The sequence below is a fragment of the Pelmatolapia mariae genome, linkage group LG23 (assembly GCF_036321145.2).
Source record: "Pelmatolapia mariae isolate MD_Pm_ZW linkage group LG23, Pm_UMD_F_2, whole genome shotgun sequence".
Taxonomy (NCBI): domain Eukaryota; kingdom Metazoa; phylum Chordata; class Actinopteri; order Cichliformes; family Cichlidae; genus Pelmatolapia; species Pelmatolapia mariae.
Genome location: NC_086246.1, coordinates 48,897,222 through 48,912,103, shown reverse-complemented (window position 1 = coordinate 48,912,103; position 14,882 = coordinate 48,897,222). Strand labels below are relative to the sequence as shown.

Here is a 14,882-nt window from a genome sequence, read left to right as displayed (position 1 = left end):
TGCTGTGTCCTTGCTAAGACTTCTTTGAAAAGCAAAGGAGAAAGAGGAGTGAGGCCATAATCTTGAGCCTTTTTTCTTTTTTTACACTTTAATAACCCCCAGGTTTCACAAACTTTTCCCATTCTTAGATTTAAGGAAATAAACATCAGATAGATGTAGGAGTGCAGTGGTGTGTTTCCACTTTTCCCGAGAGCACCTTGAATGTGACACGTTAGAAGCTTAAGCACTTCAGAGGGTAATGGCTGTGATTGGGATTGTTTGAAGCAGCTCCACAGCGCAGCCAGTGGCCGATATTCAGCAGTGCATCAGCTGCAGATCACTCCGCTGTTCACCTGCAGGAGGAGCAGATCACACCCGCGGCTCCTGTGCAACATGACAGACGGACAAAGCGCCCAAACGGCCAGAGTCATGTGTCCGATTTAAGGTAAGCGACACAGAATGGTGCAGAACAATTTTGCAGCAAGTGTTGCTTTCAGGTTTGTGTGTGTGTCTGTGGACCATCGGCGAGATAACAAGACTGTGTTTTTATATTTGCAGATTCTCACTTGGCGTTATCAGCGTTGTTACCTTAGGTGAATTGTGTCCGCGCTTTAATATTGTTCAGGTTTAAAGTCTCATAACTAATGCGTTTAATTAGACGGGAATGCTTACAGTTTTTTTAACAACTAAGAAATTACTTTGGAAGAAAAAAGTTGCCAGAGTTAAATATTAGAAGAATGAAAAGGCTTTAAAACATTTGCACTGCTTCTAAAATGTGTCATGTTACTTTTCAGCCTCTCTTTCTAAAGAGATCAAATGATCTATTTGCAGCCATTTATCTGATCAACAGCTTCTCTGAGATCTCCTGAGACATGGTGCTACCTGAAAAAAACTCCAGTTCATCTGCTCCCAAGAAGACCCCTGAGCAGCATGCTCTGAGGCACCAGAGCCTGCCCTCTCCAGCCCTGTGCTGCGCCTGTGGGCTGTGCATCATGCTGGCTGGCATCAACATCACCCTGGTGGGAGCTTTTGCCTTTGGTACCTTCATCCCTACAAGCAATCCTCCCATCTTCATTGGGCCTCTTCTTTTACTCATCGCGCTGGCTTTCTTTACAGCCTGCTGTGTCATCAGCAGGAGACCTCAAGCCCACACTGCCCATAAGGCCAAAGGAGGTGAGAAATGGGCACTGATGAGGATGGGGGCAGTTGCTTTTGAGATGGAGACAAGCGAGCACACGCTTCAGGACACAACAGCTGTCCAGCTCAGCCCCACCAACTCCCCTAGCTCATCTCACAAATCCAGCTCCATCCAAGGGGAAGCCACTGCCCTGCCTTCCTGTCAGGATGAAGCCACTGAGCAGCACAGATCAGAGACCTGTGGCACTGGTGTTATTGGAGATAAACCCGCTCTGAGCTCCGACTGCAGGGAGAGCACTTCCACACAGACACTGCCTGATCAGATCACTACATAGCATGGACTTTGTTCTGTTTACACTGCTGGATAAATATGTCTGGCGTGACTGCCAGGATTAATTGCTACTATAAGTTATAAGCTAAGTCGTACTTTATTTATCCCAAAGTTGGTAAACTCAAATAACACATGGCTTAAGTAACTAGAATGGTGGCGTGGTAATATGATGCAAGAGTGAAAAGGCCTGCAGACTCAGCCTGTAAGAGTAAATGTATTGTGCAAACTCCCTGATAATTATTCAGTGTGTTTCAGGAAGTTGTACTTTTACTGCCCTGTCCCAGGATGTACATTATCTTTCCAGGAAATGAAACAGGGAAGGAGATGATACCGTAATCCAAGTGCCTGTTTTATGTAGTTCTTGTTGTAGAACACATCTAGTTATTGTGTATTCATTGTGTATTAATTTCCTATGGATTGACTTTGGTTAGTGCTTGCCACCTTTGTGAAGGAGGATCAAAGCATCCAGGCAAGCTACTCTGAGTTATAAAAGCTGCACCTGTGTAAGCCGGGTGAATGCAGTCACAGCTTTTCTACACACTTCAACATAACTTTTCTTTCTTCTTCTTATTTCCTGCACCAGCTGCTTTGAGTGATGGTGTAAGCTTGAGCTGTGTTAAAATAGATTCAGGAGTGTTTTGTGAATTTCTCTACTTGTGTCGTTGTGCGTGATTACTACAGGTGCTAATACATGCTTGGACCCCTGTATATTTTATAAATATAGATAACTCTTTACTTGAATAGAAGTATATAGTGTATCTGTTCAGACAGCTCACTAAAACTATTAAGGATATTATCTTGAGCAAATTATAATAAATAATTCTTCTACTGACCCCCTTTGTGAAGAATACACAGAAACAAAGCCACTGGAACTGCAGTAGCATTTATGTCAGGCTAAATGAGAAAGATGCACAGGCTGTGATGATAAGTCATTTGTTATCTGAGTAACCCCAGCAGGGACTGTACAAACGGCTACGTTGCCCATCATTTGGCGTCTGACCCAACAGCTGCCAGCAAATGCGAAAGCCCTGTTTACTCATCATTTTACATCAGCTGTCCTCAAACACAGCGTGATCCCCTCACACAATCAAACCACAGGAAAAGATAACACAGTGGCCAACGCCCACTGTTATTGCAGTGTTTTTTGAGTGGATACAGGCAGGCTGTGTGGGTGTCTGTAGTTATTCAATGACTCGTTTCTGTAAAGAAGGTGACATGTCTTGGCAACCCCAGCTCAACTAGTAATGAGGTCATGCTGCTCTGAAGAATGGCACAGCGGGATTAATTTAGTGCAGGGCTGGGTTTAACTCAGCAAAGGTTAATGTAACTGAGCAATTTTTATCTAAAAAAAAAAAATACTTCCATCCATTCATCCAGACTTGATCCTAACCCCACTATCATGGATGAGAGCTGGGCTAAACCCTGAACAAATCACCATTCCAAGGCACATCTGAACTTGTTTAATCCATAGATATCATTTTCTTCTTTTGGCTGGCTGCTTTAGGAATATCTATAGTAGAGATGGACCGATCCGATATTAAGTATCGGTATCGGTCCGATACTGACCTAAATTACTGGATCGGATATCGGCGAGAAATTAAAAAATGTAATCCGATCCATTAAATATCAAAAAAGCACCTCACAAAACTTGCGACACGACGTAACTCGGCTTGTAACCGTAGCACGTCGAAGCAGTGTGCTCACGTGATAGAGCGGCTGTGTTTATTTGTAGCCTCGCTAGCAATCCAGCATTTCATCTCCGAGGAAGTTATCCCAGAGAGAAGTAAAGCAAGTGTGTAAGTTCATCTCTGAATGTTTGTAAAGCGTACCTACGTTAAGCTTAACAACCGATATATGGAGCCTCTTCTCTCTCTCTCCCTCTCTTGCTGCTACTTCAATCGTGAAACTGATTAATGATCAGCTGATCGGCTTTTCTGTCGCGAGTCCGTCTCTCTTCTTTGTTTTTGGCCCACTTTGCACCAGAAAGAGGAAACCAGCAGCTGAACAACAGCAGCACGTTTAACCTTGATAAGCTGTTGTTAGAATTTATTTAATATTACTTTCTAGACCAGGATCCTTTTCTACGTAGCTGACGGCTGGTAACTGTGCAGGGGCGGATCTAGCAAAGTTTAGCCAAGGGGGCCGATAGGGCATTAACAGGGAAAAGGGGGCACAAAGACATACTTATCTTTCTTATTCTCATTTAAAATGTCTAGCTTTTAATAAATAATTATCTGAATCTTACACCCAAAGTTTTAATCTGATGTAAAATGTATAGAAGTCCATTACTGTATATAGTAACTGTTAAGTCTAATATACCCTAGTAAGCTATAGTACTTTTTCCTTTGGGAAAGTACCATCTGTGCAGTCTGCAATTCTGTAGAAGAAAGATGTTGAATATATTTAATTATTCTTGAAAAATAATTTATTTCTGTGCATTTTTTCCACACTGCATCAAATTAAAGTTGATTACGTCGATTAAGCATCATGAGGTGGAGGGTGGGTGGTGATTCCCTTTTTTTTTTTTTTTTGCTGGGAGTTTGCAACCCTATTAGTTAGGTTGCTTAATATTTCTGCTAAGTACTCTTTAAAATACCAGAATAGGAAGGATGGAGTAGGTTTAAGTTTATTAGATTGATCAGTATTGCTGAACTATGATATATTTTGGGTGCAGTGTATTTTTTACATACAGGTATAACAGAATAGCTTTAGTGTTGTTGTTTATTTAAACTTGAGTATGAACTTATACAAAATGCAGCAAGATATTAAAAAAAACAGTTTTATTGATTAAAAAACACACTATATCGGATTAATATCGGTATCGGCAGATATCCAAATTTATGATATCGGTATCGGTATCGGACATAAAAAAGTGGTATCGTGCCATCTCTAATCTATAGCAGATCATCTGCCTCCATCCCAGCCTATCCCTAGCATCTCAGCCTCACCTCTCTACGTTTGTTTCCAAACCGCTGTCCCTCTGATATACTCACTTCTAATCTTGTCCATCCTGGTCACTTTAACAAAATACTTAGCATCTCTAACCCTAACCACCACCAGATAAGCCTCCTGTGTACCAGGTCTTACTCCCATTGTGTATAACCAATTGTCCATCCTTGTTGCCAAGTGCTGGATCATAGGTGGTTGTCTGATTGTTGTTTTCTATCGAATACTGTAGTCTGTAACTTGCATTATAAAGCACCAAGGCAAGTGTTTTTGTGAATTTGTCCTATATAAATAAAATGTAATTAAATTGAACTACTCTCTTGCAGCTGCTCCTTTTTACTGTAACACGTGGAGTTTCTCTTTACATCTTCTTTTTGTTGTTATTAGGAAGGCTTGCAGGAATGTGCATTTCCAGTTTGGTGCTCTGGTCTTATTCTCTCTGTTCAGGATCGAGGCATTTCTAAGCCTCGAGCCAGAGCACAGTGTGCAGTAAATGGCAGGCAGCTTTCTGAGGCACGCTGGAACATGAAGCAGGCTCTGAGGCTAAGCAATGACTGGAAATTTTCTCTGACCTGTGGTGTCACTGGGATCATAATAGTGGAAGTATTCCCACAGAAGCCTCCAGGAATAGGAATTATTTATTGTCTGTACTGGACACAGGTCAAGATCATCTCAAGGAGCACCCCACTCCCTGTCTAACACAAAGGGTGACGTTTGAGAGAAAATCAAGTAAAGCAGAAACAAAATGAGTTTTATTCATAAAAGCAAACAATTTATTTTGTTAGAAAAATGGAGCAATCGTGCCACAACTCTAAACTTTAATTTAAGAGTAATGCAAACTCAATAACCTATAAAGTAGCTTTAATCTATTCTAGTTGAACTGATGGTAATATATTATTTGTAAATTAGCTGTCTTTGCAAAGCTATAAAAAGTTTGCAGCTACCTGTAAAGCCTAATCATAAAAGTCAAGAATGACACTTTGGGGTCCGTTAGCCACTGAAGTAAACCATTTAATTGTTTTCACCAGAATATTACTTACGCACTGTAATGATACATCATCATTAATAACAGTGTAATGCCCTTTAAAGCAATATATCAGCCAACAGACATATTTTAATTTTTACTCATGATACTTTGATGTCTTTTTTCACTTTTTCCACAGTAAACGATCTCATGTCTCTCCTCCTCCACACAAGCACAAAACATCTTGACATTTACTTTTTATTCTTTAATTCAAATATTAAACACTTTAATATTTATTTTCATGTATTTTCTACACATCAACGCACTGCTGCAGGAACATTGCTGTAAAATATTTCCCTACTCAAAAAACCTACCACGGCTAGCATATTAAATAAGAAAATTCAAATAAAAGTGAGTAATCGTCTCATCATCTTTCACCGCATTAAAATTGATGTCTGACAGTTTTTATCTCTGGATACAGAGATACAAGCAGAGTCTAGCCAAAGTGGATACAATTTACCTAAAGAGTAGCAAGTTTGTTTAATTTGAGCAATGGTTCAAATTGAATGTTCATTGCTTGATTCAAAGTTAAAATCAGCTTAAAAAGAGTTCGGCTCAGCTGGGAGATATATCTGATCTCATGACTCCACCCTGTGGATGAAAAGCAGTATATATCACTGCTTTATAAACATGGGGCAAAACGTATGGAAGTCTGAGCGATTTTTCCTTTTTGTAACAATGCTTCTTGGTAATATATTTTTTACGGTTGGAAAAACTGTTTATTTCCACTTAAATATGCCCTCATATTTTTTATATCGAACATCTAATCTGCACGTTTTCCCAGATCGAGTACCAATCAGCGCTGATAAATGCAGTAATGCAGATGCAATAATTACGTATATCCACTCTAAACCTAGCATTGTGGCCAGCAGCTGTACTGTGTGTAGTGATAAATTATCTGCTATTCTCTTCTTAATAGTTACTCCAAGTCATGGGACGAACATAGAGTGCTGCTGTGCCCAGACCCTGAATCTTTTGACTCATCGGTAAGTATTAAGTCTGTATAAAACTTCTCCAAGTAATTCTTTGCTATATACTAAGCAAGTGATGGGACTTTCCTTTTATTGCCTTTTGTATGTATAAGTATGGGATGCAATGTTCTTTTGGGACACTAGAGGGCAGTATCGTCGTTCTCACCGTGTTTCTGTGTGCGATAACCATCCAAGGTACACTAACCTTTCTTTCTTCTTCTTCTTCTTTTTTTGGAGGGGTGGGTGGTCATTCGGATTAATGTGGTGGTGAAGAACATTTAATTAGTAATAAGTAAAATTTAACTCTAAATAGTGTAAGAATTTGACGCTTTTTCTAGTTTGTACCCCAGAAGAACATAATTAAAGTGTCCTCAACCTAGCAAAATGAATACCGCAGAATTAAGACAGTCTCGTTCTAATATTAACGTAATGGGCAAGTATGAATAAAAAAACCAAATGGTCCGTGTTGCAGAAGTTTTAAACTGCACCTTTTCAGAAAATTTAAAATTTAAAGTCAGTATCATCCCCACAGAGTTTCTCTCCGCTTACTTTGAATCTTAACAGTCTAACAGTGAAATTATTTATAGCAGAAGTCTAACGTTTACATTTAATGCCTGTATACGCCTTCATCTGCATTTTTCATAGATTTCTTTTTGCATCTTTTTCTTGTGCCTCTTTGTGTGGAACAAAGTAATTCAGTACAAAACATGTTTGAGAGCTTGGATTTTAAAAGCATAACGGCATAATCTGCTAATTCACACATTTGTTTAATGTGAAATAAAGAAAATGAATCAAGCAAAAAAAAAAAAACTTTAAAAACCAATAAATAAAATGCGATAGGCTTTATTTTTAATTAAATACTCCATCCAACTGCTGATTTTTTTCTTTAATCAATATAGAATATTGTTATCATGTTAGTAACATAATGAACTTTTCATTACACTGGATGGGTGGTCACAGTTATTATTATTTTTTCTCACATTCACAGTGTGTGGACCATGAATGCACCACGGCCTCTGTCTGTGCTTTCCTGTTGGTGGCTGTACTGCATCGTCCTTGGGCCTCCTGTGATCCTCCTGTGGCTCTGAACCACGTCCAGGTTGTCTCAGAGCTGCTGCCTGTAAAAATGCATTTCCCACAGGTAATACACTACATTCCCAGATAACAGGAAGCTAGAACAATAGCAAGGTTACCGTGTCTTTGCATCCTTCTGTGAACATAATCATCACCAGGTGAGTGACCCAGTGTGTCTCATACACACCGAACTTGTTACAGCTCATAAATAGTTTCCTCCTCCATCTTGCATAAGCCATTTGTCTTTCCATCCCACTTCTGTTGTTGGGGGAAACGGGGTGTTTAATATATCCCACCTCTGAAGATGAAGTGCCATTAATTTTATCCTTCTTTTCAGTTTGCGAACTGTCCCTCCAAACAGCGGCCGCCTTCTTCTAATTCCTAATGACTGGTGTGAGTGCTGACTCTGCTATTGTAAAACAAATGATATCTCTGTCCTGTTGGCATAATCCTAATCTATTTGAATGGAAGGGACTGCATTAAAATGACAAAGGGGAGGGGGGATATTTCCATCTCATGATAAATGTGCAAATGTCCACCAAAGCTGAATCAGACACCACATTTTAATGGCCTGATTGCACGTTCATTTCTCGCCTCATTCTCTAGCAGCCCTGCTCTTTCCGTTTTTAATGTGGAGCTGGTCATATTTTGTCCCAGATTAGTGTAGATGACGGCTGACAGTTGCCTCTGCTCAAGGTATTTAGAAGACATAATTCATTCATAGATCTAGAAGTGCTGCCATTTGTCATCCCCATTTTTTATGCTCAGTGTCTCCACCGTCGCTCATTCCTCTGGGCAGCGATGTGTGTGCGCGTGTGCGTGTGTGTGTCGAGGGAGATGAGGGCCAGTGCAGTTTTCAGCTGCTGTATTAGCTGGCATATGCAAGCAATGAATTATAAGGAGGAAAAGGAGTCAATTATCCACTCCTAAAAGAAGGGCAGAGCCTGTGTGGCCTAGGGGCCCCGGTCCATACTTACCAAATCTTTTCACAGAAAGGAACACTAGGAGACCTGGAGAGGAGACAGTGAGCAGACAGCACAATCACACACACACGGACGCACACTTACACCTACGGCTTCGACCCTCTCAGCCTCAACCTTACCCCCCTCTCATCACTGTGCTCACTGCGCCTGCTCATTGCGTCCTCCTGAGTTAACAAGGACGGGCAGCGATGTGTTGGATCCGTATGGTAATAATCCATTTTATACACACCAACTCCTAAAACTGATTTCGGCTGAGCAGGAATAGCCACGCTGTGACCGTCAGCCATTTTGCCGTGTCCCAATTCACTCCCCTGACTCCCTTCGAATCAAAATGGGGCTCTGATTGACTGTGCCGCTCCGACTAATAGAGTGGATATGGTAAATGAAATACCCAGCACTTTCATTCCAAAGTCTCTTACCCCCTGTGTCCCCAGTCACTTTGCCTTGACATATTTTTAGAGATTGAGCGTTCTATCCTGTTTTTGATGAGGATGGGCTGAGTTGAGGTGCGTGCAGTGGCAGTGGCGGTGATGCCCTGAGAGCAGCCGGGACCCTCGGACACGGGAGGCCGTGCTGACAGGGTCTCTGCTGAGTGACAGGGCCGACACTTAGGGAAATGAGGTCGTTAGACAGCATTACGAGTGGGCTGATAGCTCGGTAATGGGTTTTAACTTCGGAATTTAACACAGAAGCCCACCGGGGATGGGTTTGATGTGTAGGCGGACAGGTGGGTTCCCACCAAATAACGAAGGCAACTCTCACGGGCACCGGAGAAAACTGACTTCTTCGAGAAAGAGGGAATGGAATGAGGAAAAGGAAAGAACAGGACGGGAAACGTTCTAAAAATAAATTGCACCACATGGTGATCCTCTTTAACACAAGGAAATCAGGAAGAAGGTTTCACTAGACGAGTGGCTTTTGTTTTCGGGTTTGCCCTTCCCTTCGGGCTTACTAAGAGAGATTTACTTCCCTTTAAATTTCCTTTAAATGTCTTTACAGACCGAGTGGAAAATCATCTCCAGCATCCAGATGATTTTCCAAATCTGTTATGGCTCAATTACAGAAGGTAGTGATTTCGAAAACAATGAACATTTTCCATTTTCTTTGTTAAGTTTCTTTGTTAAGTTAGAAGGTTTATAATTTTGCACGCTGTATGCACACAGCTTCCAAGCTGCCTTGAGTCTTAAGTAAGGGCGTCTAAATTTAGTGCATAACGATAAACTCTTAAGTTATAAGACATAGGCTAATGCGTAAGGGTGTTAAAACCAGTGGGATAGTTTAGTGGAGATTAAGGGACGTATCAAAGACTTGTGTAAAGCTCCATCAAGAGCGAGGCAGTTTGGTGGGCATCTGCACACGGTAGTTTGGAAAAAAAGGGGGCAGAAGTGACTCACAGAGCTTTGGCAGCCCGTGAGTGACTGATAATGTCTCAACATCACTCCCATTACTCCTTTTGGCTGTGCTGTGAAAACGAATGGTCCACTTTAGTGCTGCTGTGGACCTTGCTAGTTCTGTTCAGGAGGAAGATTTAGAAGGGCATTATGGCCGTCCAGCGGAGGGCAAGACAACTCACAGGAGAGGATGAAATGGATGAGGTGGGGTAGAAAGATGACGGCAGTTTCATTCTTTCCCGGACTTGGTCTGGGGGAGATGAATCATGCTTGGCCTCTGTGAGAGGGTTATGGAGGGAAAAAGAAGGTCAGGTTTCCATGGCAGGATTTTTCACTGGAGCAGATGAGAAAGCTTGGCAATACAAATCAAGTCAAAAGGCTTCCCAGTGTGTTTCTGCGTCGTGTCCTGCAGGCATCTCTTTCATGGCACTCCAGAGAGTACACAGTGAAGTCAACCTCATCAGAACAGTCCAGCTGGTGAAGAAGTGATTTCTGGTTTATTAGAAGTAGAGGTGTGTGCGTGTGAGTTATGTGTGTGCAAGCGGCAATCTCATTTGTGTTGATTTCCAAAGCATTACCTATCTTTCACAAAATGCCGCTGCTCCTTTAATCAGCATCTGTCAGAGGATTCATTATGCCACTTTTAGTGGATCGAGTGAGCACAAAGCCTTTCTTCAGAGTTGTGAAAAAACCAAGAGAAAAACAACAGCTCCTTTCACTTCCAGAGGTGTGGATGATTGCTGCTGCTGGTTTAAGTGACAGGTAAATTGCAGGTTAAGTGGAGAACACAGTCTTTAAACAAGAGACTCTAGGCTCCTGCAAATCCTCCTTAGTCTTTAATCTGAATACAAAAGGCAGGGGCGGGGGTATTAAATCTGACCCCTCAGTGTTCTGTTTGTTCCATACTCCACTCAAGGGCCCACTGTAGCCGGCAGAGTCCCAGGTTTGCATTTTCCTTTATGCCATGTGGCGGCATTTTAAAAACAACACCGTCAAACAACACTGCCTCTTTAGTGGCTAACTTTGATAGCACAAAGGAAGGCCCGGAGTCACCAGCTTCTCCAGTCTTATCAAACTCTAGCATAAAATGTAGTTGGGATTTTTTTGTAAAAGGGACTGTTTATTAAATTGTGGATGAAGCACCATAACGCAGCACTATTATCACAGTTCTGCTGTGGAGAAAAAAACCCCAAATCCTTCTTTATTTAGTAGCAATGACGGTTAGAAAGAGGAGAAGGGGCCGGGGTGAGGCAGGCGGTTAGGGCTTGTCGAGAGAAAGGCGCTTTGGGTTGTCAACGTTTTAGAGGCTTAGAGTCAAACCTATCCGGGCTCAGGAGAGAGGAGTCTGGGTGTTAGGCAGGCAGAATGACTCCTGATAGAAGGAGTTTGCGGCTCAAGTCGAGAGGAATCGTCTTGGCTCCCGGATGAGGCGAGGACTAATTGATTCTCTGAAGTTTCCTGTCGCAGAGCCCGATTACAGGTATGACCGGATTAAAAAAGGAGAGGAAAAAAAAAACAAGGGATCTGGAGGAGGGAAATGGTAAAAATCAAAGAGAAAAGAAGATGAGGGCTGCCATAGACGGATCAGCATCGCTTATACGCACTGATGTGTTTGCTTGTGTCTGTGGTGTATTTTGTTTGTGCGTGTGTGTTGGTATGCACATGTAGACACACTCCGGTGCAGCTGTGTTTGATCTCGGTACTCAGTGGCAATCATCAGGTCACACTGCAAGGCCCCTTTCTCTGGTGTGTTGCACAGGAGCACATTGTGTTGTAGCAGCATGCTTCCCATAATCACTCACTTCTGGTTAACACGTCTCAAAGCCAGAGGCATGTGTCTCGCCTGCCCATAACAGTCCATGACAAGATTGAGTACTGAGGCATGTGGGAGCCATAGTGAGGCGAGCTCTGAGAGAGAAGCCTTCAGGAGAAGGAGAGTTAGGACGCATATCTAGACCTAAGCTGTCATGCGTGCAGCTGTAATGGCTTGTTTAGTGGCAAAGTCCAATCTAGGGCCCCAGAGAGCCATTATTCCGGGACTATCGATTGGGCCCTACGGCCACCACAACTCGGGCCCCTGTCCCTGATCCTGTTCAGTAATAAGCGTACTCATGTCAAGGTGGTAATTATCATTGATCTGTAGCCGCTGTGACAGGGCAGCCGCCCCTTGCTGTGATTCATACCCTACATGGGACTGCTGGACTTGAGGCACCAAATCACCAGTCTCAAAGCCACATGCAGCTTCTGGTGGCACTGCCATGCTGTGTCCTGGAAACAAAGGAGTTAGGAGATGGATGTCAGCTTTTTTTTTGTTGCTTTCTGGGTGGCAATTTTATATAAGGCTAATTGTGAGCAAGAGTCTCGCATGGCATGAATTCTGATGCTAACTTTGTGCTGTTCTTATTCAGACAACAAAGTCGCCTGCAGGAAGTTAAAAAACCAACAACTTCTCTTTATTGTTTCTTCTTCTTCTCTTGCCCTCACGTTGCTCTCTTACTTGTGCAGCAGCCATGTGCTGTCTACTCTCCCCACTTTCTAAGCAGGGAAATCAATCACTGCTCCTATGCAACTCTGTGGTAACCTGCGGCACAGTGACAGAAGCAAAACACAATATGTCAGAACACAATGTTATTGTACTATGTTGTGTAGCCACAACTGTTCAAGCCACAAGCCACAAGTGTTTAGCACGGCTTTAGGACGCTGCGTCTTTGACTGGAGTATCTCAGCAGCTTTAAGACGTTTCAACTGTTTTCTCTGAAGGTTTTGTTTGGACGTTATGGAGGACCAAAGATAATGACTTTGGTAATCCCCTGACTTAATATTTAGCACCTGCAGCTGTCTAATTCAAGTAGAGCTGAAAAATTACAATTATTCCAGAAATGCCAGAAGCTGCGTTTTCTCAAATGGCCACTTGAGGCTATTGAGGTGTATGCCTATCAGTGCTGGGGTTGTTACTCAAGAAAACAATGTATTACTCTTCTTGAAAGCGATTTAGAATGTTACATAATTGCAAGCTAGGAGAAAATAATTAATTAAACTACTCATTTCATTACTTTCTTGTTACTCTGTAAAATGACCTGAGACGCACAGTCACATGATTATCAGTTAAGGGCGTTTCTCAATATGCGTACTTGTGCGTACTTGCGTTCTCGTGTACTCGTGATACGTCATCAGTCGGAGACCAAGTACTGTTCCAATTCGAAGTACGCATCAAGCCGAGAACGCGAAAAAGTCCCGGATGTGTTCTCGATCCGCCCGTTTTATCGAGCATGCATCGGTGTGGACTTGGTACAGCTAAATATCCCAGAATGCATTTCGTCCAAAACTCAACAGCGGACTCCCGGCACATCGTTTTCAACCCCCCCCTGCTCGCGGACTTCTCACTACTCAGGTTAAAGAAACCCCAGCAGCTGTCTATAGTATTGAGTGTCCACTAGAATAGAAATAAAAGCGTTCTAACATCTCACCTGCTTGTTTTTATTAAGGTATGTACACGTATGTACATGTACACTATTTTTATTAATAGAGGTTTCACTACTGAGGTTAACAATGATATATAAGTCACGTAGATCACTTCTAAATGTTAATGTTTGGTTTATTTCAGTGTTTTATTTGTTCCTGAGTAAACTGGTTTGGCTGTGATTAAAGTTAAGCTTCATAACATGTTACTCACAGTTAAATTAAGAGGGGACGGCAGTAAAAACTCCGGACCTGTGACATCATCACGTACGCTGGTGTTCCAATTGTACAAATCACGAGTCCGTGCTCGCGTTCTCGGCGAGTCCGTACTCCCGTGCGTTCTCGGCCAGTACGTACTCGCCGAGAACGCGAGTACGTACTCGCGTACTTGAGAATTGAGAAACGGCCTAAACCTAGAAGCTACAGTCCATGCACCAACACAAATCCCTCTCGTAATGAGGACACACACGAGATCTTTCTTTAGTTTTTAGGTATGAACACAATGCTGACAACACATAGCAAAGATTCAAACTGGTGTTCAGGGTCTGCCTGCTGAGGCAAGCACTCAGCTTTAAATTATCCCTCTGGATTCTTGGCTAGCTTAGCATTAGCATTCTGTCTGAGAAGATGCTTGCAAGAACCTTGAGTTGCTTTAGCATTATTAATACATTTACAGTACTAATTTCTCACTTTGAGTGTGCTAGGCTTCAACATACCTAAATATGATATATAATATGATTTGCTTTGTATTTCACTTTATTACTAGACCATCCAAGAATCTGTGATCCAGCTTTGATGAGTGAAATTCGAATATTTTATTTGTATGTTACTTATCAACAATGCTCAGGTATATGCTCTGTATCTCTATGATGTGCCCCTACAGTCTGTTGATACAACTTAATAACCAAACTTGGCAGAATTTGCTGATGACCCCTCTTCCCAAAATAAACTCACTTCACGTTTCACAAGATGACAACAACCATAATGCTAAAAACTGAGGTTTTAGGTTGAATTTGTAAATCAATGAATGGTATCTAGGCGGTCGTTTTCACATCTTATTTAAAGTTATTTCATTAATTACACTTTCCTAGTATTTGTTTTTATGACATAAATTCAACAAGTTGCTGGAAACATTCCACAGAGATTTTGGTGCATATTGACATGATAGCATCACACAGTTGCTGCAGATTTGTCAGCTGTGCATCTATAATGTGAATCTATTGTTCCATCACAAGACATGGTGTATTATGCTGGAAGAAGTCATTAGTGTGTAACAGAGGGATGCCAGCAAAAATACTCAGGTTTTCTTCTTTTCTTCTTTAAAAAGAAGAAAAAAAAAAAATACTCAGGTTTATCAAAGAATATAGCCACACCATTACACCATCAGCAGCAGCCTGAACAATGGATACAAGACAGGATGGGTTTATGCTTTCATGTTGTTTGTGCTAAATTCTGCTTGTCAGACGAGGCACTTATAAAAAGATCTTCTAGTAGATCATTTTAATTGTGGCCTCAGTTTCTTGTACTTAGCTGGTGGTCTTCTGCTCTTGTAGCCCATCTGCTTCAAGGTTTCATTCAGAGACGCTC

The 14,882-nt window shown here is 41.8% G+C and overlaps 1 protein-coding gene across 1 annotated transcript; it reads left to right on the top strand.

Annotated features, from left to right (window-relative positions):
* Nucleotides 1–851: 851 nt before the first annotated feature.
* Nucleotides 852–1,451, top strand: LOC134621299 (transmembrane protein 275-like). The gene has a single exon (XM_063467723.1). It carries the CDS (start codon nucleotides 852–854, stop codon nucleotides 1,449–1,451), a length of 600 nt encoding a protein of 199 aa, XP_063323793.1.
* The last annotated feature ends 13,431 nt before the right edge of the window (nucleotides 1,452–14,882 follow it).